The sequence below is a fragment of the Neopelma chrysocephalum genome, unplaced genomic scaffold (genome assembly GCF_003984885.1).
Source record: "Neopelma chrysocephalum unplaced genomic scaffold, ASM398488v2 Primary Assembly neopelma1_138, whole genome shotgun sequence".
Lineage (NCBI taxonomy): Eukaryota > Metazoa > Chordata > Aves > Passeriformes > Pipridae > Neopelma > Neopelma chrysocephalum.
In genome coordinates, this window is record NW_020897800.1 from 1,022,243 (window position 1) to 1,045,800 (window position 23,558).

Here is a 23,558-nt window from a genome sequence, read left to right on the forward strand (position 1 = left end):
CAGAATCTGACAGAATCTGACAGAATCTGACAGAATCTGACAGAATCATTTGGTCAAATTTTAATGCCCAGGGTCAAAAAGTATCAGAATCTGATAGAATCTGACAAATTCTAATGCCCGGTGTCAAAAAGTGACAGAATCTGACAAATTCTAATGCCCGGGGTCAAAAAGTGACAGAATCTGACAAATTCTAATACCCAGGGTCAAAAAGTGTCAGAATCTGACAGAATTGGTCAAATTCTTATGCCCGGGGTCAAAAAGTGACGGAATCTGTCAGAATCTGCCAGATTCTAATGCCCGGGGTCAAAAATGTATTGTATTGCAGGATGCTTGTTATTAACCTGGGATATATCACAGTGGTATCTCTGCACATAAAGATCACCTTCTGCTCTGTAAAGCATTGTGGTAAATATTCCCAGTCTCTGCAGCACCTGTTAGAGCCCACAGCAGTGTGATAGATAGTGTGTTATATGGCAGGTTTTACTCTGCCAGTGTAGTGTCTGTGCTGCAATAATAGATTCTGCTATGCTGTGTTATATAGCATCATATATAGTTATTACCTTAATTTAAGGTTTTATGTTGCTGTATGTATAAGACCCAGCATTGTTATATTGTCTCTTATAGGTGTTACAGTGTTATATTTCTGTTGTATTACACTACTGCCTTTAATTGTGTTCTGTAGCATCATCTGCAGCTATAGTCCCTTCCCTTAATTTAAGGATTTACATGTAGATGTAAAACACAGTTATTATTTTGTCTTTGTAACATATAACACCTCTCTCCCTATAGCATTACTGCTTTAATTGTATATATTGTGTGGTGTGTTCTCTAAGTGCCTGTTCATCTCTAAAACCTTGTAGGGTCTGTATTGTTAGTGTGTGACACAGGGTGGGAGATCCTGGGGGGTGCAGATCCCATCTGCTCTGGGAGCTGGTGTGTGTAAATATCCCTTCTCTTTGCCATAACATGTTGCCACGTGTTGTTGAATGTTGCCACATGTTACAGCTACAGTGTACAGCACACGTCGGTGCTGTGTATGTCATAGTAAATATACTACACTAATATAAATAGTGTCTGTTCTACAGTAAACTATATTCAGCTGTGTTGTGTTCTGTAGCATTATCTGTATTTAATACCTTAATATAAGGATTTATGGCTAAATAAGGCCCTGCGTTATTAGATTGTCTCTTATATATTGTTATATTTGTGCTATGAAACACTTTTGCCTTTAATTGTGTCTACGTAATATGTTCTGTAAACTACATTTTTAAAAAAGGCTATAATTGTAACACACAATTAATACACAATTAATTGTAACACGCACACTTAATACACACTGTAGTATTTAAAATATACCACTTAAAATAAGGCATACGGCTGGGGCCTGGCAGGAGCTGTACATACTCTTGCTGGCGCGGTGTGGGATGGGCACGGCCACGCTCTTGCCGCGCTCGCTGTCCTGGGGCTTGGGCGGGGAGGCGGTGAAGCGGCAGATGCCGGGCTCGGACGGGGTGCTCATGGAGGTCATGCTGTCGGCGTTGTCCGTCGTGCCCGTGGTCATCTGGTCGGAGGAGCTGTCGGAGATGAAGCACTCGGTGATCTCGAACTTGGCGTGCTGCAGCTGCTCCTCCAGCTTGGCGTGCTCGTAGGCGCGCGCCAGCTCCTCGTAGGTGGACGAGGCGCTCTCCGTGGACACCATGCTGTTCCGACCCTTGTCTGTGGAGGAGAGGACGTGTCACCTACCTGGGAGTTTTTCCTGCCCGGGGAGTGCCTTTTTCCATGTCACTGTCATCACGGGAGTGCCCAGGCTGTCCCTGCTGAGATACACCCGGCCATCCGCAAGGCCAGGTTGGATGGGGTGTGGAGCAACCTGGTCTAGTGGAAGGTGTCACTGCCATGGCCAGGGATGGAAGAGGATGATCTTAAAAGTCCCTTCCAACCCAAACCACTCTGGGATTCTAGGATTCTATCTGTTCCCAGAACTGGGCACAGGTCTGGCTGCTCAGAGCCACCACGTGGTGGTTCTACGATCCCATTGACTAAGTTCTACTTCTGCAGTCGCCCTGAACTCACAGTTCGGGGTCGTGGCCAGTGAACCTGTGCACCCCAAACAGGCAGATCCCCGCCAGCAGCAGTGCCAGGGAGCCTCTGGGCAGTGCTGGCCCACCTGTGTCCTGCGAGAGGCTGGCGCTGTAGCTGTCGCTCTCGGTGACCGTGATGCCGTGCTGGGAGCCCACTGTCCTCCAGTCCGAGGTGAGGGTCCGTGCCGGGGTGGACGCCTGGCACTTGGTGAGGGTCCACTGGCTGGAGTAGCGGTTGCGGGTGCTGTGCGCAGACTTCACGCTCTTCCTCGACACGGGGTCTAAGGCACAAAGGTGACACAGTCACGGTGGGTCCCTCCCACAGACAGCCAGGATGCCGTCCCATCTTCCCTGGAGCACTGCCCGCAACTTCTGCCTTACCAGCAGCTGCTTTTGGGCACGGCCACTGCTGGGGGACAGGGGTCTACAAGCCCCCCGTGCTGGTCCCAGCACACCCACCCACAGCACTGCCCCCACTCACTGGTGCCGGGGCGGATGTCCGACATGTCGATGAGGGGCCCCGTGTTCTGGATCAGAGCAGGGTGATGCAGCGAGACGCCCGTGCAGAAGCTCTGGGGGTTCACTGCCTGACTGAACTCCGTGTCCGTCACAGGGATGGTGGCTTTGTCATCCCCTGCGGGAAGAAGCTGGAGCTCAGACCTTTCTCTGGCCAGGAGCTCGCTGTAGGCGCCTGCACTCGGGGGCACAAAGGGATGGGAGATTTGGCTGTGCTTACCCAGCTGTTTGATGCCTTCCTTGTCCTCGATGAGGAGCTGCACCCGCGGGATGTCGATGTGCAGTCGGGGGCCCTGCGGGGGCCCCTTCACCGGCGTGTCAAAGCTGCGGTTATTCTTGCTGTGAGGTAAGAGGGGATGCAGACCCGGCCATTACCGGACAGAGCCCCGGCGGCTCCAGCCTAGGACGGGCTGGGCATTGCCACCAGCCAGCCCACCCAGGGCTCAGCTCTGCTCAGACAAGCTCTGGGGTGGGTGCCAGGAACCCTCCAGCAGGCTGGAGCAGCCAGGAACAACAGGCTGCTGTGCTACAGGGGCACCAACACAACCTTCGCAAGCCCGAGCCCAGGAAGGTCTGAACTAGACAGGGCTGAACCTGGGCTTAAAAGCATCCAGGACCAGCTCTTGACACAAAGCATTCCCCTGCTTCCCCACCCAGCACCAGCCACAGGCAGCTCCGAGACCCACCTGATCAGCATTTCAGCCAAACTCTTGGCATCTGTGCAAGAGACACAAAAAACAAGGTGTTTTTTTTTAAGGGAGATGTTTAGGGCACAGCAAGGCCGTCCAGGAACACAGCCCGGTCCTGTGCGCTGAGCCTCTTGAGCCCCATCTCACCTCGGAGCCTCTTCAGCCGCTTCTCCTTCCTCTTCTTGCGGATGATGAAGAGCAGGGCCACTCCCAGCGTGGCCAGGATCACGGGGCAGGCGATGGTGAAGAGCTTCTTCACGTCGTCGCCCTCCCCCTGGGCAGACTTGATCGGGGGGATGGTGCCTAGGGCAGAGCGCGGGCGGGTGGGCGATCAGTGCCCCGGGACCCCCCCAGCAGCACCCCCCACCCTGTGCCCCCACTCACTGCCCTATGCCCCCACTCACTGCCATCGTAGTCCAGCGTGGCGAACTGCGTGGTCTCGTTGCCGCAGCCGGCGCTGTTACAGGCCTTCATGCGCAGCTCGTACCACGTGGCCTCGCGCAGCTCCGTGAGGAAAACCTCGCCCGAGCTGTTGGTGCGGAGGCTCTGCCACACCCAGTTGCCCTTGGGCCGGTACTCCAGGACGATGGCGGTGATGGGGCAGCCCCCGCTGCTCCAGCCCTGCAGGTTCAGCCGGGCGTGCGTGGAGTTGATGTGGGTGAAGAGGTGCTGGTCCTTGCTGAAGGAGGGCTCTGCGGGAGAGGGGCTGTCAGGAGGGCCGTGGCGGGGAGGGGACCGCCCTGTGTCCCCCAGGGACACCGCGGGGCTGGCTCACCTCTGCCGTGGGTCTTGGCCTCGATGATCTCGCTGATGCGTCCGGCCCCAACGCTGTTCTTGGCCGCCAGCTTCACCTTGTACCATGTGCCACACTTGAGGCTCTCCAGCTTGAAGGAGCGCTCGGAGGAGCTGATGAACACGTCCTTCCACTCCTCGCTGTTGTCCACCGAGTACTGGAGCACAAAGCCTTTGGGAGCAAGGACAGAGGGTCACCCCCAGGCACAGGGGTGAGGGCGAGAGGAAGGGGCTATGGCTGGCACAGAGCCTGTGGCTACCCCCTCCCACCTTGGCACACCCAGTTCCCAAATCCAACGCAGCCCAGCAGCACCAGGGCACCCACTACACACAGATTTGTGCACCACTGTGTGCTCACGAGTGCCGGTGGAATCTGCCTGCTCTGCCCACCACACAGGACAAGAGGAGTGTGGGCACCCCTGGCACCCCTTCAGTGCTCTGCCAGAGGGCCCCAGTCACACACTGCCCACCCCCAGTGCCACCAGCATGGCCCCATTGCTTGCTTCCACAGGGGAGTGCTCTCTGTGATTGACTGGTGCGAGGCTATAAAGGGAAAGCCGGAATTAACCAGCTCCCTCGGGAAGCTGCAGGGAAGTTGCTTCTGTCATTGCACGCCGCCTCCTCTCCCGTGATGAAGAGTATTAGGAAGCACACTGTGTCCTAGATGAGCAAACCTGTTACGCTGCCACCAGCAAGCCTGAAGATGGCTGGTCTGGGCTTCTCAGGGAGAGGCACAGGGAGCTGGGGAGGAGGGACATGGCACTGGGGGCACTGGTGCCCCCGACAGCAAAACCCTGCTGCCCCGGCTGCTGACCAAGCTTTCATAGTGCACTGACACACCTGGCTATTTTTGCAGGATATTTTGCCAATTCTCAAATAAAGATAACAGAGAAGGGTAGGCTTTCTGCCTTGCTCTGTGTGTCACGAGCCACACAATGCAGGGCCTGCAGGACCACTCTGGTGCCGACACCACCTGGGTACTGGTGCTCTGTGAACCACCAGCTCCGGCTTGGGCAAAGCAGTGCCAAGGGAAGGGACATTTCTTGCACCTCCCCAGCACCAAGGCTTCCCTATGGATGGTAATACCTGGACCTTCCCAGGTCTGTGGGCACATGATTCCCAGCGGTGTCAACACCAGCCCTGACACCCCCACACCGCCCACGGTGCCTGGCACCCTGGTGCCTGCCACCGGTTATTTATTTATTTTGTACATGCAGCATGTTTTTAATATTTCTAATCCAATTATAACCAAATTTATCAACAGAGTCCGCTGGAGTGAAAGGCTGCTGGCTGGGGAGATTTGCTTGTAATTACTTTCATGCTTTTAATTAATTGTAAGCGAGGTCTCCTTCCTCGCTCCCCCCTCCGTGTGCAGCTGTTTCAACGTATAATTCATGAGATGAATCAGAGCAGAAAGGAGGCTTGGGAAAGCAGGGATGCTCCTGGAGCCCTCCTGAAATCCTCAGCCTGGCAGGGGCAGGGGACAATTCCTGTCCTAGTGAGTTCAGAGTTGCCAGGAGACATGGAGCAGCTGATGGTGGCTGGTCCTGGCCACCAGCACCTGAGCACTTAGTGATGTGCCCTTCCTTAGCTACCTCAGACCCTGCAGCTTGTCCAGAATACCTCACAATCCCCTCCTCAGGGCTGGAAGGCCCTGCTGTGAGCTCAGAAGCATCAACCTTGCTCTGGAGCATTTCTGAGGCATTTTGGAGAGGGGGAAACTGGGGCACAGAGACAAAAATGTGGCACAGCGTGCAGGGGTGTGCCTGAAAGGCATAAAAATATGTTCCACGAGCCTCAGCTCCCAGCAGCAGAGGCACCCATGGCTCTGGGATGAGGTGCTGGCACCAGCCCCATTGCTCACAGCAGCCCTACCTCGGATGGAGCTGCCCCCGTTGTCCCCAGGGATCCAGGCCAGCGTGATGGACGATGCCGAGGTCTTGGAGACGGTCAGGCGGGGCTGGTCCGGGGGCACTGAGGAGGAGGGAAAGCCCGTGAGCACCTCACACACACAAAGTGCCCCGAACTGTGCTCCCCAAAAGTGCCAATGAGACCTCCCACTCAGCCCTGGGCCAGCACGAGCCCCTCGTGCAGGACAGACCCCGAGGTGCTTCACCCACTGAGCACTGGGCAGCGACAGCGCGGGGACGGAGCACGGCCGTGCAGGGCACCTGCTCCCTGACACGGAGCTGGGAACCCTCACCTTGCACCAGCAGGTTGATGATGATGGTGTCGAAGCCCCAGGTGTTGGTGGCGGTGCAGGTGTAGTAGCCGGAGTCCTCGGCCTTCACCGAGCGCAGCACCAGGGTGCCGTTGGCCTGGATCAGGCGATGGCCGTCCACCGTCACCGGGATGGCAGAGTCCTCGCTGCCGGGAGGGGAGAGGGTGTATGAGCCATGTGTGACACAGCAAGGGCAGAGCAGCTGGCACTGGTCCCTGGTGGCCCCCTCAGTACCTGTCCTTGGTCCATTTGATGGCAGGCACTGGCTCCCCAACAGAGTTGCACGGCAGCCTCACGTCCTTCATCCATGGCGTGGTGACGGTGCCTCCAAAGGAGATGATCTTGGCAGGGGCTTGGGGACAAGGAGGGGGTCAGCCTTGTGGGAGACAGACCCCATTCACAGACCCCACAGCACATGGCAAGAGCCGAGGCCACCCACACCACACCTCCTCTGCCCTGGGGTCACCCCCAGCCGTCCCTTCCCGCCAGCTGTGGGGCTGCCACAGCACCCCTTGGGGCAGGGGACAGGGGTGTGTCCCCCCCAGCCTGGCAGCCCTGCCGTACCTTTCCCTGCAGGTTCGATGGTGACCTTCTCGCTGATGTTGCCGCGGCCGGCGGAGGTGACGGCGGCCACCCAGAGCAGGTACTGCTGCCCGCGGTTCAGGTGGGCGATGCGGTAGAACAGCTGGTCGGGGCTGGTCTCGTACTCGCTGGGGGCCTGTGGGGAGGGGGACAGGGAGATGTGTGAGACCCTCACCCCATCTCTCCCACCACCCCGCTGCCCTGCTCTGGGTCTGCTCCCGAGCAGCGGCTCAGCTCTGCTCCGTGTTCCTCAATGCCGGTGTGAGCCGGCTGGTGTCGTGATTCCTCCAGGGAGCCCGGGCTGGAGCCCGAGGAACAGATGGCTGCGATGGCATGGTTTGTTCCCGGGAAAGGGAAGGACGCTTCCCTGACACCCGCCAAGCTGCGGTGGGGGCCGGTGTGGGGGCAACCCCTCGCCAGCCTGCCTCAAACCCTCTGTGGTCACAGTGAGAGGCCAAGGGGTCCCCAAAACCTGCGTGGGGTCACCTCCTGCATCACCCACAGTGACTGTCCCAACCCCGCCGTGGCCCTTCTGAGAGGTCTGGTTGTGTGCAAGTGCCAGGGCCAGTCCCCATCACATCAGGGCCAAAGTCACCCTACTCCAAGCGCACCACATGGGGAAATGCTGCCCTGCACAGCGTCTGGCCATCCCACCCTGCTGGCACCGGACAGGGATGGGGGCTCCACGACCCCCGTGGCATGGTATGGATGTGGTATTTACATGTGTGACCACGCAGGGACCTGCACGTTCCTTGTCTGCACACGAGTGCCCTTGTGGGGCCCGTGGCTGTAAATGTACCCCAAAGCAGACACACCTATATGAATATTGTATAGTATACATAATTTTTTTTTTTACCCAAATGACAGTTTTGACAAGATGCCAAGAAAACAATATCGGATCCCAGCGGTTTTACCAGTTGCTTTGATGAAAAGATTATGTTGCCCTGGAAACCAGAGGCTCAGATAGTGAAATGAGTTTGAGAAGGAGCTTTTGATAAGCACTAGTCTGCAGACCTCCCATCAACCTCTCCCTCACCAAGGAGGGATGGGGCCAGGTTGGATTTCTATTTCATTTTTGGTCAGCTGCTGGCATGTTTCCCCCTCTGGAGTGAGTGCTGAGCAGGACAGATGCTGGAAGACGGGAACAGACTGACAATGGGACCATGTCCTGATGATGGGTGTCCATGGATGCCCTTGGACAACTCTGCAGCGCATGGACCTCCCCAAGGGGCCTTTGCTACTGCCTGGCATCAGCCCTCCCTCCTGCTCCTGCTCGGACAGCTCAGCATTCCCTGGCACACGGTGGTGATTCCCATCTCACCCCCATCCCCATCACGTACCGGCTGCCCCGAGCCGGGGCTGGAGCAGAAGATGGTGTATTTCCGAATGATGCCGTTGGGCTTGGCCGGGGGCAGCCAGGACACCACCACGCTGCTGGCTGAGGACGGGACAGCCTTGATGCCAGCCGGGGGACCTGGAACTGAGGAGGGAGAGGGTGACAGAGCCAGTGCCTGGAAGTCTCCAAGGCCTCTGCCCAGCTCGGAGGGGTGACAGCATCCCAACCACACACCGCAGCCACACCAGCGCTGGGCACGTACAAGCAGGGACAGGTCTGCCTGTGGGACACCCCTCCATGGGTGGCTCTGGTTCCCATGTGAGCCTGAGGCAGGAGGGTTAATTGCAGCCCAAGCTCTGGTTTAGAAATCATGATTGGCTTTTAATGGCCATCTCCTTAATCTGTCAGCTGTGCCCTGCCCAGCTGCGCCTCCCTCCCAGCATCTGGTGCTGCTTCGCAGGACACAGGCCCAGGAACGCTCTGCTACCGAGTTAATGGCATTAAAGTAGGGCAGGCGGGGTGTAAATATTTAAATATCCGCACTTAAGGAAAAGGAAAAAAAAAAAGGGGAAGGGAAATGCCCTGCCCATGGCTGCACACGGGGGGTTCCCTCCGCGCCCCCGCAGCCACTCCAGCGCAGCAGCACAAGGCACTGCTGTGGCACGAGTGAGTGGCAGTGTCACTTACTGTCCTCCTTGGTCTGGATGTAGAGCACGCTGCTGCGCACGCCGTCGCCCGCCTGGGTGTAGGCCAGCACCTGCACGCTGTAGTTGGTGAACTTCTCCATGCCCCGCAGCTCCACTCGCTCCCGCGTGGTCGTGATGTTCTGCATCTCGCCCCACTCTGCGGGGAGACAGGGCCCCATCAGCCCCTGGCCGCCACCCACCCGGGTCCCCCCGTCACCTCCTCCCCACGAGTGCTCACCTCCGTCCATATAGAGGGACCAGAAGATGACCCGGTACCCCTTGAGCACCCCGTTGAGGGTGCTGCGCGGGGGCTCCGACCACGAGATCACGGCCACGTCCGAGGTGATGGAGATGGCCCGCACGTTCTCGGGGGGCTGGCTGGGAACTGGGGAGAGGAGGGACAAGGAGGACAATCAGCAGGAGGATGGAGATGCCAGGCTAAGGGAGCCGTGTCCCATGCACCCCCCCGGGACCCCATCCTGCTGCTCCTCTGTCTCCCCCCGAGCCGGTCCTGCCCAGCAGTGCTCTGTCTCCAACATGCAGTTTTGCTCCTCCTGGACCACTGACCACACATGCTCATGGTGACAAGGAGTCAGTCCACTGGGACTGGCTGGGCTTCCCAGGGAGGGGAGAGCAGGAGAGCTGGCTGGATGTGAGGTAATTAGATCCCATTGCCCCGTAAGAGGTAACTCTAATTTTTATGAGCATTTAAATGATAATACATCACCGTAACGATCCTCTTTGAAAATGATTATTGTTTCATATTACTTAGGTGCAAAAATATAAGCACCATGTAATTAGGGACAGAGTATAATAAACTAATACAGATAGTCCGTTTGAACGAAATGAAGGTAATATAATTATGGAAAAGACACTATTGCTAAAACAGGGGCCCTTGAATACCCCGGGAGGAGTGCTAATGCAGCCAGGAAACGATCGTGGTTTGACAGGCTAACGAGAGCCTTAATTAAGTATGAAAAACTGCTGAGCAAAGGCGCTGCAAAACTTTTTTCTCATTGTTTTTAAAGCCACTGAGGCCATCAGCCACGTGTCCCACATGGTAACCTGCCCAGCACTTTGGCAATGCCTGAATTCACCTTGCATCCTTCTAACCGTGCCAGAAACCCCATGCCAGGAATGTCCTGACACCTTGGTGCTCCCAGTTCCTTCCCAGGGAGGTGCGGAGGGTGCACACAGCTGGTGCTGCTGGTGGCAGCCACCACCCCAGACCTGCTTGGGGTGGGGTAGGGAGTGACCGAGGATCCCCCAGCCACCGGGGAGCAGGAAAACTGCCTGCTTTGGTCACAGGGGCAGCCTTACCGTCCTCCAGCGTGGTGGCATTGATCTCGCTGGACGAGGGCCCCGTCCCCGCGCGGTTGAAGGCCTGCACCACCACCCCGTACTGCGCGAACTTCTTCAGGTTGTCCAGCGTGTAGACCTCGCTGTCGCCCGTGGCCTTCATCTCCACGATGCTGTACTGCCCGTTGCTGCCCGGGCTGTTCTCCCGGTAGCCAATCTGGTAGCCACGGATCACCCCGTTCTGCAGCTCCTTCTTTGGGGCCTGAGGAGCGAGGAGGGCGGGATGGAGAGCGGTGTCATGCAGGGCTACGGGGTCAGGAGGCTTGTGGGGCTCTGTGCCCCGACCACTTCTCCCCACAGTGGCTTTTCTCAATGCTACTAAGTTGTTTCCTCTCCCCACAGCACTTGGGTGCATACACTGAGTGGTAAAATAGGGATAAAAAATGTCCTGTGGGTCCTTGGAGACACCAGAAAATGCTGGCCTGGGCAGCGGGATGTGCCCAGACAACACCAATCCCCAACTGGAACAGCGCAGCAGGAGGAGGGAAAACCCCAAGTCTGGCAGCCTTAGAGGCCACATTGAGATCAATCTTAACAATATTTCTCTGAAGCATTAAGAAATCAATAGGGTTGATTGCAAATTTATGTTACAAAGCCAGGGCGATCCATCTTGCTGAAATACTCCTAAAACGAAGTGACTTATCTTTCAAGTGAATCTTACTTTCCATTAATCTGTTTTTCAGTGCTTAAGGGGAGGGGGGAGAAGCTGAAACCCTAAATTTATTGACTTAGCAGTTCATTCCCAAGTCCTAACTTTATAATCAATTTTATTTTTCATTAGGCAGCTTTGGAAAAATAAATCCGATTCTAAGTTTTATCGATCCCTGCTCAAACACTTTGCAACCCGGCATCTCAGTTTTTACATATTTATCCTCTCTCCCCCATGGCCCCCCACGGACACCCTACGAGATAATGAGCTTGTTATAAAACAGGATTAATAAGGGCCCCACGTGAACTGTATGCCCAGCCTTCGGGTTTTCATTTTTCCTGGGAAATCCTTCCTGACCTTCATAGTGTTGATGACATGCTGAGTCCCAGGACAAGATGAGAGAGCTGCCCAAGCCCCTGTGGCCAGGGAAAGCCATGCTGGCCTCACTCACCTTCCAGGTGACCTGGATGCTCTGGGATGTCATCGGTTGCAAGGTGACATCCATCGGAGGGCCATCGGGAGCTGCGGAGAAACAAACCCAAAAGAGCACGTTGAGAAGCATCAGGAAAACACTCGGCTTTAGGAGAGCTGTGTCTCAGCCAGCTTATCTTCACCCAAGGCTGCCCCTGGCCACCCCTGCCCACTGTGCCCAGAGAGCCTGAGCCGGGACTGGCACCTGCTTCCTCCGTGCTGATGGTGAGCTCCTTGCTGGGCTCGCTGCGCCCGATCTTGTTGAAGGAGTACATGCGGATGCTGTACACGGAGGCGGGGTGCAGGTCCACGATGTTCGCCTGGTTGATGGTCGGGGAGATGTTGCGCGTAGACTGTTTAAAATCCCAGGAATCTGGAAGAGTAGCGGAGCAAGACGGGAGGGTCAGCACCTGGATCCCGGCGCCGAGGGGGCCGTGCTCAGGCAGGTGAGGTCCCCAAGCACCTCCAGCTTTTGTCCCCCTTGGAGATGTGCCGCTTCCCTCTCTCGCCGTTGTGCATCTGGGGTTGGTTCAACTTTTCACAAATATTGTCTCTTTTAATATTCCCTTTCAAATGCTCCCATCCATCAGAAATTACCATATTTCATTAATGCTGCTCTCTCCTTTCTTCATCATCAAAGGAACTGGGATGCAGAGTATTCCCTTGGAGGTGCCGGTGGGGCAGCCCCACACCTGCCCGCACAGCCCAGCCCCAGGGTGCAGCCCTCAGCCCCGCCGTGGCACAGGGAGGGGACGTCACTGTCACCCACCTGACTTGTTCTTGTACTCGATATCGAAGCCCGTGATGATGCTGTTGCCGTCAAACCGCTGCGTCCATCGCAAATTCATACTCCGGGCTTTCACCTCGCGGATCTCCAGCTCCGGCGGGTCAGGGGGCTCTTGGGGACACACGGGCAGGTTAGGGACCCTCCAGGAGCAGGGGGACCCTCGCAGAAGGGTTTTGGGCCTCAGGGCTCACGCGTGGGGGATCAAGTACCTTGGACGGTGAGCTGGATCAAGCCTCTGTCCTCGCCGTAGGAGTTGATGGCGTGGCAGGAGAAGAAGACGGAGTCCCCACGGTCGGCTGGTTTCAACTGCAAATGTTTCAGGGAGAGGAGTCAACTCAGACTGGGCTCCAGTGAGCACCGTGCCCCTGCTTCCCCCTTCCATCACTGCCTGCTTCCACCACCGTGTCGCTGTTGGGAGCCACGATCCCTCCAGCGGGATTCCCACCATCCCACCCCGCTGGGCTCAGTTTTGCCACCCGGGGAGCCCACCTGCTGCACCAGCCTCCACGGCACCCACCCAGGGCACACTCACTGCGTACCCCCCTGTGCCATCTGCCTCCCTCCACCACCCAGCAGGACCCCCAGCAGCCCGGGCAGGTGCAGGACCCCCAGCCCTCACCTTGAGGGTGGAGATGACCTCATCGCCGTTGTCCTTGGTGGTGATGGCGTAGCGCATGTTGCGGTCAGGGTCGATGACGGTGTCTCCCTTCTCCCAGCGGATGATGATGGGCCGCTCACCCCGGGCGGTGCAGTTCAGCTCCTTGGTCTGCCCCTTGATGGCGATGGTGGTGTTGGGGTGGGAGGTGATCATGGCTGGGACTGCGGGGAGGCAGAGGGTCACCCGTGTGCCCAGGGCATGACCAGGTGCCACCTGTGGCTGCCCAGCCCCGGCAGAGCCCACAGACCAAACCGGGGAGGTGGCGGATGCGGGTCTCACCAAGAGGCCACGCAGCCCAAAGCGGAACCGTCTCGCTGCATTATACAGCTCAGGATCATAAAATAATGAAGCAGATAAATTTTATAATGCATAGCATTACACCGGGGTAGACAATAAAACGTGAAAGACAAATAACCAAGCGCACACTATAATGAAGAGAAAGCCTCCAGTCTGAGACGTGCGGGTATGAATTATTGACTAAGGTTTTACACTCCCGAGGATGAGAGGAAGAATGTTTTCCATCATGGATTTGCATAATTCACTCGTATAAACCTGGGCAGAATACAGAGTGTGATTCCCCATCAGCAAGGCCGCCTTTGCATTGCAGATGCCAGAGATGATTTTTTTTTTATCCATAGCCATCCCAACATGCAAACAGGGATGGTGGGGACACCCTGTGCCATGGTCACCACCCAGCCAGGGTGCAGCACCCAGTGCTGCTCGAGTAGTGGGTGCAGGGATGGCTGATCCTTGCTGTGAGGATGCTGTGCTGATCCCCAGCCGGGCTCTTCCCTGCTACAAGAGCCAAGACCTCATGCCACCCCGGTGCCACGCAGTGGGCTGGCTGTGGCAGGCATCACGCAGGAGGAACGGGCTGGGGGACCGAGGGCAGCCTGGGTAAGCAGAAAAAAATGTAATGCATAAACAAACAGCAGTGCTGAGTCCCGCAGTAATGTATGATAATGACAATCCGCAAAGGCAACACACACTGTTCTAATGGGACACCAGAGGCTCTAATGAGCTACGACTTCTCGGCTTTCTGTGGCAATGTAATTCAATTAACAGCGAAGGAAACCTTTCCTCTGGAGCTGCCAGTGTTTGTGGGGTGCAGGACAGCACCATGCCCAGCCTGGGGCCTGCTGGCAGCACCTGTGGCAATCCTGCCCCGAGGGAAGCACAGCCACCCACAAGCTGGCATGGGATGGCAAAGAGCAGGGATGTTGGGGCACTGCAGTCTGGGCCACAGGAAACCAAGGGTTACAAAAAACAGAGCAAGACTTCTCCTAACCCTGCCCTGTCCCATCCCCAGCTGTGTGCCTTTCCTACCCCAGCTCCGACACCTCTGTCTGCCTGCAGTCAGGGATCCACCAGGAGAGGGGCAGGCATGGGAAGCACTGACCAAACCCCAGCATTCCACATCCCACCAGGATGAAGACGGAGCTCAGGGACAGATGGAGGCTCTTGCACCTATGCCAAACCAGGGCTGACTGTGCACAGCATAACACAAGGGCACACACACACCTGGATTAGGGTCTCAGCGTCCAGTTTTGGCACTATGGCAGCTCTTGCTGGGCTCCTGCCCGCTGTCCCCACATCCTGCCATGGAAAACCATTGGAAAACCATTTGGCAGGCAGGAGCACAGCCCTCATTCAGCCCAGGCTGGAGGCCTGTGGGTCACAGAGGGTGTGCATGACTGCAGGTGCCAAAGGGGCAGGACAGCCCAGCAGGGCTGTGGCAGCTGTGGAGGCATCGGCCCTGTTCCCAGTGAGCAGCAGCCCCGGGAGAGGAGCTCCGTTTCAGGCTCTGCTTCACTGAAATGCACTTATTGATGTTTGATTAAAAGCAGCTCCTTGGATGTAAACATATCAACTTCTCTCAATTGCTGGGGTCCCAGGAGAGCAGCGTGCCGTCCAGAGCAGGAAAACAGCACAGCCAACCCAAAGAAAACCCCAGGCAGCTGTTAGGACAGCACAGATCAGGGCACAGGGGCAGCGTTGCCTGCCTGCCCTGGAGCAGCTCTGCCACTTGCAGAGGGACAGCATTGCTTGGGACTGGCCACAGGACCTCCAGGGCTGGCCAGGGGCTGCTCCTGGCCAGTCCTGGGTTCAGGGACATCAGTAATGGTTCCTGCCCATCAGAGCACCAGCCACAGCCACAGTTAGCACTCTGGTAGACGGACCTCCCTTGAGGAGAGCTCACTCCCTGATGTCTTCTGTGCCCACCCGTCCTCCTGGTGCCCAGCCGATTCCCCGTGCCCACAAGCCTTGTTAACAAGCTAAAGGCTGGTCCTACTGGCTGGGCAGAGATAAGCCTGGGAACAAAGGGAGACAACAGCCACCAGCACGCTCTGCTGTCCCACGCCAGGCTGGGGCACGAGCTGCTTCACAACACGCTGGTGACAACTGAATGAGAACAGTGACAAGGGTGACAAGGGCTGTGCCTGCCTCCCTCGCCCCCCTCTTTCTTGTTTGGAGCCCGCTCTGTATTGTTAATTTGATTGCACCCGTCTCAGCTTCCTTTCTACACTGATTAGCTGAGTTTCACCTGAAGCATGAGATTAATTCAAATTGCATGGAAGCAATCAGTTATGCTCGTGCCGTACGGCAGCGAACTCCAAACAGGGCTGTGCCGTGACACACAGGCAGCGGCCCCTCTCTCTGCCCCCCAGATGGACCCCCGGCATCGAGGGGCCGGCGAGGACCAGGCAGAGGAGCCCCCACCCCAGCGAGCACTGCCCAGTGCTCTGGCACAGCCAGTGGGACCCCCTGAGGATGTGACCATCCCCATCCCACACGCTCCGCTCTCAGCACCGGGGCAGGTGTGCACCCATGTGCTAAATGGCATTTATCACGCGCTGGCGGTCCCCTCACCTGAGTCCAGCCCACCCCGCTGTCCCCTTGGGCACAGGCTCCCATCCTCCAGCATTCCCCACCTTCCACTCTGCCTGCTCCCGGCTGGGTGCTGCTGAGTTCCTCCCCAAAACAGGGAAGGACGGGTTGCCATGGGGTGGTAACAACCAGGGACAGCAAATCCCCAGCCCTACGAGTGACATCCCTATGCCAGAAAATCCGGTGGCTTTCCTTGCCCATTCCCTGACAAAAGCAGCGTCCAGCTCCTCCTGGCACTGCCAAGTCCATGGGCACTCAGCCAGGATGGCACACACTGTCCAGTGTGTTACCTGACTCGCCCCTGGAGCCCAGGGAAGGGGATGTGCGATGCTGGCTGCCTGCAGCACTCCCCTCTCTCCTGCTGACCGCCTGTGTGCTTTGTTTGGGCTCTGATTAACTCTCATTTAACTCTGTCCGCAGTGGCCTGACTTTCAGGAAAAGCCAGCACTGATCTCCCTTTAATTGGACTGACATTTCACTAAACAAACAAAAACTCCAAAATGAAACAAAACAAAGAGCCCATCTAATGCTTAATTGGCTGTGGCGCTTTGTCTACCTATTCATCCGAACCTTTTCAAAGGCGGCAAGGGCTCCGGGAGATGCAAAAGCACACGCATAATAAGGTTATGTGCTATTCAAGTCAGCAAGCAACCTGTCCTGGGATGCAATTACGGCAGATAGCAGGGACACGGCACCAGTTCGGGCTCCCAGACTTCGGCACGTTCACTCGGGATTAATCGCCTCGACTTTGTACCTGCACCTCATTGAAGTGCCTTGTTTGAAGTCGCTGGTTTTGATTCATCAGTCGGCGGGATAAATTAAACAGCTGACAGGGAGGGGAGAAGGAACCAGGGAAGGCAGAGGCTGGGTGGGGAGGGGAGAAGCCCCTGAGAGAAACAGCTGCCAATGCCAGGAAAGAAAGTGCCAGGCTGGGGAGGGGGGGGTAGGAAAGGAGCTGCCTGAGCCAGAGTCGCTTTCTCCTTATCTCATCCCAGAGACCTCAGCCAGGACACGCTGCGGTCCACAGAGGGCTGCACATCCCCTCTACCCAAAACACCCTGCCCAGGGGACAGCCAGGGTGGTGGTGGCTCCCACAGCTCCACCTGCAGCCTCCATCCACTCTGGTACGGGGCCAGCGGCCAGAGGACTTACTGCTTCAGCCCCCCTGGCACAAGCAGGGCAAATCTTAGCCCTGCTGAGCCCAGCCCCGACCCCAGCCTCTCTCAGAGACATAGAGGAGCAAGCGTGACAGGGTCGGATGCCCTCCACCACCTCCTTTTGGAGGTTGGAATGCTCACGGCAGCAACAACCACTAACTAACACGGAGCTGGCAATTATCCATTCTGCTGGTAGCAACGGGAGAGCAATCCAATAACACACGCGGTTCAAACACGGTGTCTAACAACACTTCCCGGCCCATCCCTGTCAAAGTAGCCCAGCTATTTCCTTTCCTCCCGTCTGATGTAGATTGATTGCTTGGTTTTATTAAAGACAAAGTGTGTTTAATACCAAAAGGGAAGCGGGTCCCTGGAGGGGAGGAATCAATGCCCTCCCGTGCCCTGCGCATCGATCGCGGGGTTGCGCGGAGCCAAGGCCGGAGCGCGGCTGGTGCAGCAGGAACCCTTGGAAAGGAGGAGGGGGCTACACCAGAGCAGGCTCTGCTGGCAACCACAGGTCCCACAGCCACAGCCACCCCCCTCACCATGGCCCCGGGTACGTACTCTTGACGGTGAGAAACATGGACTTGCTGATGTCTGTGCCCACGCCGTTGCTGGCCTGGCACAGGTAGTAGCCAATGTCCTCCTCCAGCACGTGGCGGATGAGCAGGGAGCTGTTGGGCAGGATCTGGATGCGGCCCGTGAGGGGGATGGGGTGGTACTGCTGGGGGTTGCCGCTCCCTAGGAGGGGACACAGAGACACAGAGCTCAGCTGAGGCAGAGGAGAGCTCGTGAGGCTCAGAGCTGGGGTGGCCACACCGAAGGGACTCTCCCCAGCCCGCCCCGATGTCCCTACACACTGCCACGTGACCCATCCCTACCTTTAGCGTGTTTCCACATGACTTTCGGAGGGGGGTATCCATCAACAGAGCAGTTCAGCACCCCGGCTTTACCATAAATGCCATCTTGGTTGTTGGGTTGGACCACAAAACGAGGAGGCACTGAGGAATTTGAGAGGAAAAGATGGTCACTGTAGCAAAACCCCCATCAGATCCCTATAGTTCCCTCCTGCACGGGGGGGCTTAACTCTGCTCCTCACCCTCCCACCCGCTTCTGCGCCCACAGAGCAGCCTCCCAGCTTCTCCCTGCTCCCCACTGTGCTTCCCTCCCTCGCTGCCCACCCTCCTGAGCCCCCCGGGGTGGTCCCGTGGTGCTCACCCCGCACGATGAGCTGCCGCTCCCGGCTGACGGTGGCCGCGTCGTTGCTGGCGATGCAGGTGTAGTTGCCGTTGTGCTTGAGGGAGACGCTGGAGATCTGCAGGGAGCTCATGAACTCCTTGCTCTCGATGGTGACTCCGGAGCCGGAGAGGATGACGTGCCCGTCCTTCCTCCAGGTGATGTGGATGGGCATGTCCCCGGAGGAGACCACGCAGGGGATGTAGAGGAGCTGCCCAATGGAGGCTGGTGGGAACTCGAAGGGCTGGATCAGTGGAGGGACTGTTGAGGGGAGAGGCAGAGAATGCTGGAGAGCCCATCCCAGGAAAACCTTCCTCCAGCAGGGACAGGCTACATCAGGGCTTGGGGGAGATGCTGTCCCGGGAGAAGCAGCTGCCCAGAAACTAAGGCAGGCTTTTGATTCCACCAGGAACATGGCCAGGGGAGAGCAGAAGGTGCTGTTGAGCACAGAACAGCAGGAAGACTTCTCCCACCTGGCAGGGTCACCCTGCTGAGAGCAGGATGGAGAAGCACCAGCCTCCAGAGCAGAGCAGACCCTGCAGTGGGGAAAGCCCTGGCCGCCCCCAGCACGTGCCAACCGAAATTCCACCTCAGCATTTATCTGCTCGCAGAAAAGCCATTATTAGATGGATGCTTTTCTTAAAGGCACCGGATTCAGAACCAGCCATTATCTTTCTGATAACTTAATTAGGCAACCGCAGCATCTCTGGCAATGTGGGAGGGGGAAGAAAGTGGAGAGAGGGAGACAATTAGCTTAACAAGGCTCAGCACCTGGTAGACGAGCTCCTCTTTCCGCAGTCTCCATAATTAAATTAGCAGGCTGCCAATTGTCCCTTTGGCAGAAGGGAGCTGCCCTCTCTAGAGGTACAGGGGCAGCTCCCTGTGCCCCCTGCACACCCCTGGGCTCCCACCTCCCCCGCCGTGCCCAGCCTCAGCACCACTGCCTGGTCCCTGAGCAGGGGGCAAGCAGGGGCTGTCGCTGTTCCCCAGGTGTGAGCTGCTGCCACCAGGCAGGCAGGTACAGGCAGGTACAGGCACGTACAGGAAGGTACAGGCAGTACAGGCAGGGCTTGCCTGCCCCTTTGCCAGCTACAGAGACGTGGCTGGAGCTGCCGGAGCCATGGAGCCAGTGCTGCCTGTTTTCCATAATTAATGAATAATTAATTGGGAATGCACTGCAGTCTATTGCAGAGCGGGGATGGGCTTGTGCATCCGCGCCTCTCCGAACGTGCCCTTCTGGCTGCTGCTGAGCACCAGGAAAAGGACAGGCTCCCTCAGACCAAGCTCTCCCTGCTCCAGCTTTCCACAAACAGAACTCACAACTCTCCTTTCCTTCCCAGATCGGTTCCTGCTGTGACTGTCCTTTCTTCAGGGCTTCCAGGCTCTCACATGGCTCCTGCAGGAGGTTGCCACAGCCCAGAGCACCGTGCCAGGGTCTCCCTGCCCACAGTGCCACCGCAGAGCCCATCCCAGCAGCTCAGGTCCAGAGGGGACCCCAGCAAATGGCCTCTGCCTTCCCATGAGGTGAAGCATCACCCCAGCTGCAGGGCTGGTGTCAGCACCACACTCCCCAAATTACTGCAGCCACCCGAGCAGAGCCAAGCGAGAGCCCCAGGACAGCACCAAACCCACACGGGATTAATTAAAACCTTCAAAGACGTCTGCAGGAAGAAGGAGCTGTGAGGGCACCTTGGAGGAGGCTGGATGCTGGATTGTGGTGCCTGGGGAAGCGCAGGGGAGCACCCCCGAGCTAAAAAGCCCTGCGGAGCAGGGAGGTTTGAAGCTGGAACCTGGGGGCCCTGGGGTCCCCCAGAGAAGCAGCAACAGCTACACCTGGGCAGGAGCTTCCCTCAGCAAGAGATGGGGGCAATGCCTCACAAGCAGGGCTGGGGGCTGCCTGCATGTCCCTATTCTCATGGGGAGTGGTGCCAGAGGGACTTATAAAGCTTTTATTGCCGTGTGCTCAGAAGGACCTGCATAACTCACTGGTGGCACTTCATGTGGTCGCCAGGCACTTGTGGCCATAAAAGCTTTATGGTGTTCCACAGCATCCCACAGTCCTCACTCTATGCAGTTATGTTTACTCACTCCCTGACTGTCTTCTAGGGCTTTGCCAGTCTTTTCCACAGGCCTTTTATCCCACGGCCAGAGGAAATGAGGAATCCAGCCAGCAGGGCTGGGTGTAAATCTCCGGCAGCCGGAGTGAGGATGTCTGGCCCTGGCCACCCACCCACCTTCCTCAGCCCATCACCAGCCACCAAGCGAGGCAGGAAATCCAGATTGGGAAGGGTTCACTAGCGGCTGCTTCCCAGAATACACAGATCCTCAGCTGAACTTGAGCATCCTGCCCCCTCCGACGGCCCCTCCCAGCAAATCCCGTTATTGGGCTGCGTGCACACATCCCGAGATGCTCTCCCCACACCAGCCTTGCCCGTCCCAGTTGTCCCCAAGACAAGACCAGCATCTCTGGCCTCTTTTCAATCTCACATAGGCAGGGATTTAAATAAGGTGAGGAAAGCAGGGCTGGCCATGCCCTGCAGACCCAAGGGGCAAGAAAGACCTCCTCACACTGCCCTTAGACAGGTTATCCACAGCCTGCCCTTCCCTCTGGAAAGCCTTGGAGAAGAGCGTTAGCTAATCAAGTGGCAGCATCTCTAATCAGCCTGATGCACTCCCTCGCTAACCTGATTCCTAATAAGAAAATGGTGGCTGGGAGGGGAGGGAGCGGGATCAGAGTAAATCCAGTCCACGGATACCCCGCTGGGCGAGAGGGAGGACGACAATTGGCCTGCTCTGTCCCCAGTGCTGCTGTGTTTGTCTAAATGATTTACTGCAAACACCGAGCTGGCGACGGGCAGAGACGACCCGACAACTCTGAGGATGGAGATAGGGGAGCACCGCGCGCTCCCAGCACAATCTCAGCGAGTCACTGGGAGGGAATGCATCCGGCTCAATTCATTAGGACTGATAGCTCCCTCAATGGGGCTGAATAATTGATGGCCTGGAGAAGCTTTTAAGATGTTCTGTGCGCTCGGAAGACCGAGAGTATTATTTTTTTAAAAGCTAGCACACACAGAAAAACATCGGTGAAGGTGATCCAAGCAAAGGTTAGATGTTTTAATACGTTATGTTTACACCATAAATCCTTGCTCCGTCACTTGTAAGGGGAAATGGATACAGTGTGGCTCGGGGCAGCTGCCGGAGAGCAGGCAGGACCAGGTAGCCGCTCCAGCAGGAGCTGAGCCGTTTCCTGAGGGCTCCCATCCCCGGTGACTCTGAGCACAGCCACCACCTAGCCATGGAGTTCCCTGTGTGATGCTCCTCTGCCTCCATCCCACTGCAGGGACATCCCTAGCGCAACCTGGATGAGTTCTCCACCCCACCCAGGGAAAGCCTCTCCAGCTGCTTACCTTTGACGGTGACGTGGACGCTCTGGCTGATGGAGAGCTGGGGCTGGATCAGCACGCTGCACAGGTACTCTCCTTCATCCATGCCTTTCTGGACGTCCATCAGCTTCAGAGTCCCGTTCTCAAAGACCACTTGGCGGTGGTTATCGGGCAGCAGCAAAGAGTCCTTGTACCACTTGATGGAGTAATAGGGGTACCCGATCACCCTGCAGTTGATGAAAGTGTCCCTACCCGCTACCGCTGTTATGTTCTTCATGGCTCGGATGCTCGGGGGACCTACATATTCGGGAGGAAGGAAGAGGCAGGCTAGGTTAATTCCGAAGGGCGGTTTGCTTGCATGCAGATCTGCTGCTATTTCAGAGCTTCACAGGCAGAGGAGGTAACCAGAGCATTTGGGAGCCAGCCTGGTTTGGGTGAGGAGCCGGCATGGGCTCCTCTCAGTGCGCGTGGGGAAAGCCGCTCATCGGCTGCAACCTCCAGCTACAGCTACTCGCACACTCCTGCAAACAGGGATGTGCTCCTGGGTCACAGCCTCACTTCAAATAGCGGATCCCACCCCAGTTTTGCAGGTACAACCCCAGTGCTGGGGAAGCTGAGCTTGCACACACCACCACTGCCCATCGGAGGAGGCTGGATGGTGCCTGGAAGTGCGGTGTGTTTCTGCAACGGGCACCGTGGCCACCCAGCAAGCACGCTTCCACCTGGCTCCTCTGGCAGCACCCTCAGCCATGGGAGCTGTGGGAGAGATGGGGAGCACTCTCCCACCATCACAGCCCCTCTCTGCCTCTCCCAGAAGGAAGCTGCCTGCATTGTGCCAAACATCCTTGGCAAGAGCTGCTGCGGGAACCTGACTTCCACTGGCACACGTACATCACCTCCCCTAAACCCCACCTTTCTGAGCCCCTCACTGCCAGCCTGGGTATCACTGAAAAGCCTGACAGCCACCAGTTTTTGGCTGGCTCTGGTGCTGCCTAAGGACTGCGAGAATGCTGCAGGTGAGCCTGTAAACGAGAGGTTTCATGCATCGATAATTACATTGTTCTCCCCGCCGCTGCATAAAATAGCAAAGTAATCTAAAGATTAACCCTGTCTTGACTCCTCGTCCTGAGGGCGTAGCAGGATAACAGCTTAACAGACACTCAGGATCAGCTGATGGACCGTGTTTCTCATTCTACCACATATTAAGGGAAGGAGCAGGAAAAAAGGAATTAGCATCTCACTCTGTATCCATGTCTCGGGCCTGTCTGAGGGACATGCTCCGTGCCAGGGAAAAAGAAACCTGAATCTTATCTAGTGACAGCCCATCAAGAGCTGAGAGAGGGGAAGAAAGGGAGACAAGGGAACATCCACATTGAAAACGCTGCTCTGGCTTCTCACGGCTGAGGGATGAACTTGCTCCAAATTCAGCAGTAAACAGCAGCAAAATTCCGACTCTCCTGGGATCCCAGCCAAAAAGCCACTAGATCCATTTCAAACCTGAGACACAGACAAACACAGCCCTTCAACCCTCGTTCTCAGCAGACAAATAAATGTTCCCTTATCTTGTCTCGCTCCCACCTGTAAGCCCGGGAGCTTTAATTGGGGATTATTAATGGGCAGGGGTTTACACCATACCCCGTGCCTGAGAGCGCTCCCCGGAACGCACCGAGCAACACGCTCCAGCCGTAATAACACGGTGATTAACGCGGCCATGGCTTTTAGCAGACAAAGAAAATACAGACATGACAAATCAAAGCTCATTTTCCACGATTTCACGTGCTGCCTCATCATCGTTTGTCACGGAGATCCCTGTGCCGGCGGGCGCGGTGGCTGCCAGGGAGCCGGGCTCCTCTTGGGAATGGGGGGTGGCTGGGAGAGCACGGGGGGCCTGGGACACTTCTGTGCCCATCACCACCTTCTCTGTGCGTGGGGTCCCTTGGGAGGTGTCTGCCCACCCTGTGCAGACCTCAAGGCAGGGGCTTGGGGGGGTGAGAGTGAACCCCAATGGGGAGAGCACTGCACTTTGACCCCTCCAAATTCAAGCTCCAGCTCTTCAAGACTCT

At 56.9% G+C, this 23,558-nt stretch overlaps 1 protein-coding gene across 3 annotated transcripts in view; it reads right to left on the reverse strand.

The window, feature by feature from the left end:
- DSCAML1 (DS cell adhesion molecule like 1) overlaps nt 1-23,558 on the reverse strand; it is a 98,116-nt gene that overhangs the window by 1,745 nt on the left and 72,813 nt on the right. Inside the window, exons 8-32 of one of the 3 annotated variants that reach the window (XM_027699309.1) lie at nt 21,520-21,792; nt 18,092-18,370; nt 17,755-17,874; nt 17,438-17,614; nt 12,789-12,988; nt 12,379-12,475; nt 12,152-12,280; nt 11,588-11,755; nt 11,363-11,433; nt 10,224-10,464; nt 9,142-9,288; nt 8,905-9,060; nt 8,222-8,361; nt 6,864-7,017; nt 6,534-6,651; nt 6,282-6,445; nt 5,954-6,052; nt 4,062-4,250; nt 3,691-3,978; nt 3,434-3,589; nt 3,284-3,314; nt 2,818-2,921; nt 2,563-2,715; nt 2,168-2,362; nt 1,405-1,716 (exon numbers count right to left, since the gene is read on the reverse strand). In XM_027699309.1, the coding sequence (XP_027555110.1) occupies nt 1,405-1,716; nt 2,168-2,362; nt 2,563-2,715; nt 2,818-2,921; nt 3,284-3,314; nt 3,434-3,589; nt 3,691-3,978; nt 4,062-4,250; nt 5,954-6,052; nt 6,282-6,445; nt 6,534-6,651; nt 6,864-7,017; nt 8,222-8,361; nt 8,905-9,060; nt 9,142-9,288; nt 10,224-10,464; nt 11,363-11,433; nt 11,588-11,755; nt 12,152-12,280; nt 12,379-12,475; nt 12,789-12,988; nt 17,438-17,614; nt 17,755-17,874; nt 18,092-18,370; nt 21,520-21,792 (4,161 nt within the window). Of the gene's footprint in view, nt 1-1,404; nt 1,717-2,167; nt 2,363-2,562; nt 2,716-2,817; nt 2,937-3,283; nt 3,315-3,433; nt 3,590-3,690; nt 3,979-4,061; nt 4,251-5,953; nt 6,053-6,281; nt 6,446-6,533; nt 6,652-6,863; nt 7,018-8,221; nt 8,362-8,904; nt 9,061-9,141; nt 9,289-10,223; nt 10,465-11,362; nt 11,434-11,587; nt 11,756-12,151; nt 12,281-12,378; nt 12,476-12,788; nt 12,989-17,437; nt 17,615-17,754; nt 17,875-18,091; nt 18,371-21,519; nt 21,793-23,558 lie in introns of those variants that run through there. The other 2 variants (XM_027699308.1, XM_027699310.1) reach the window with 2 other exon arrangements.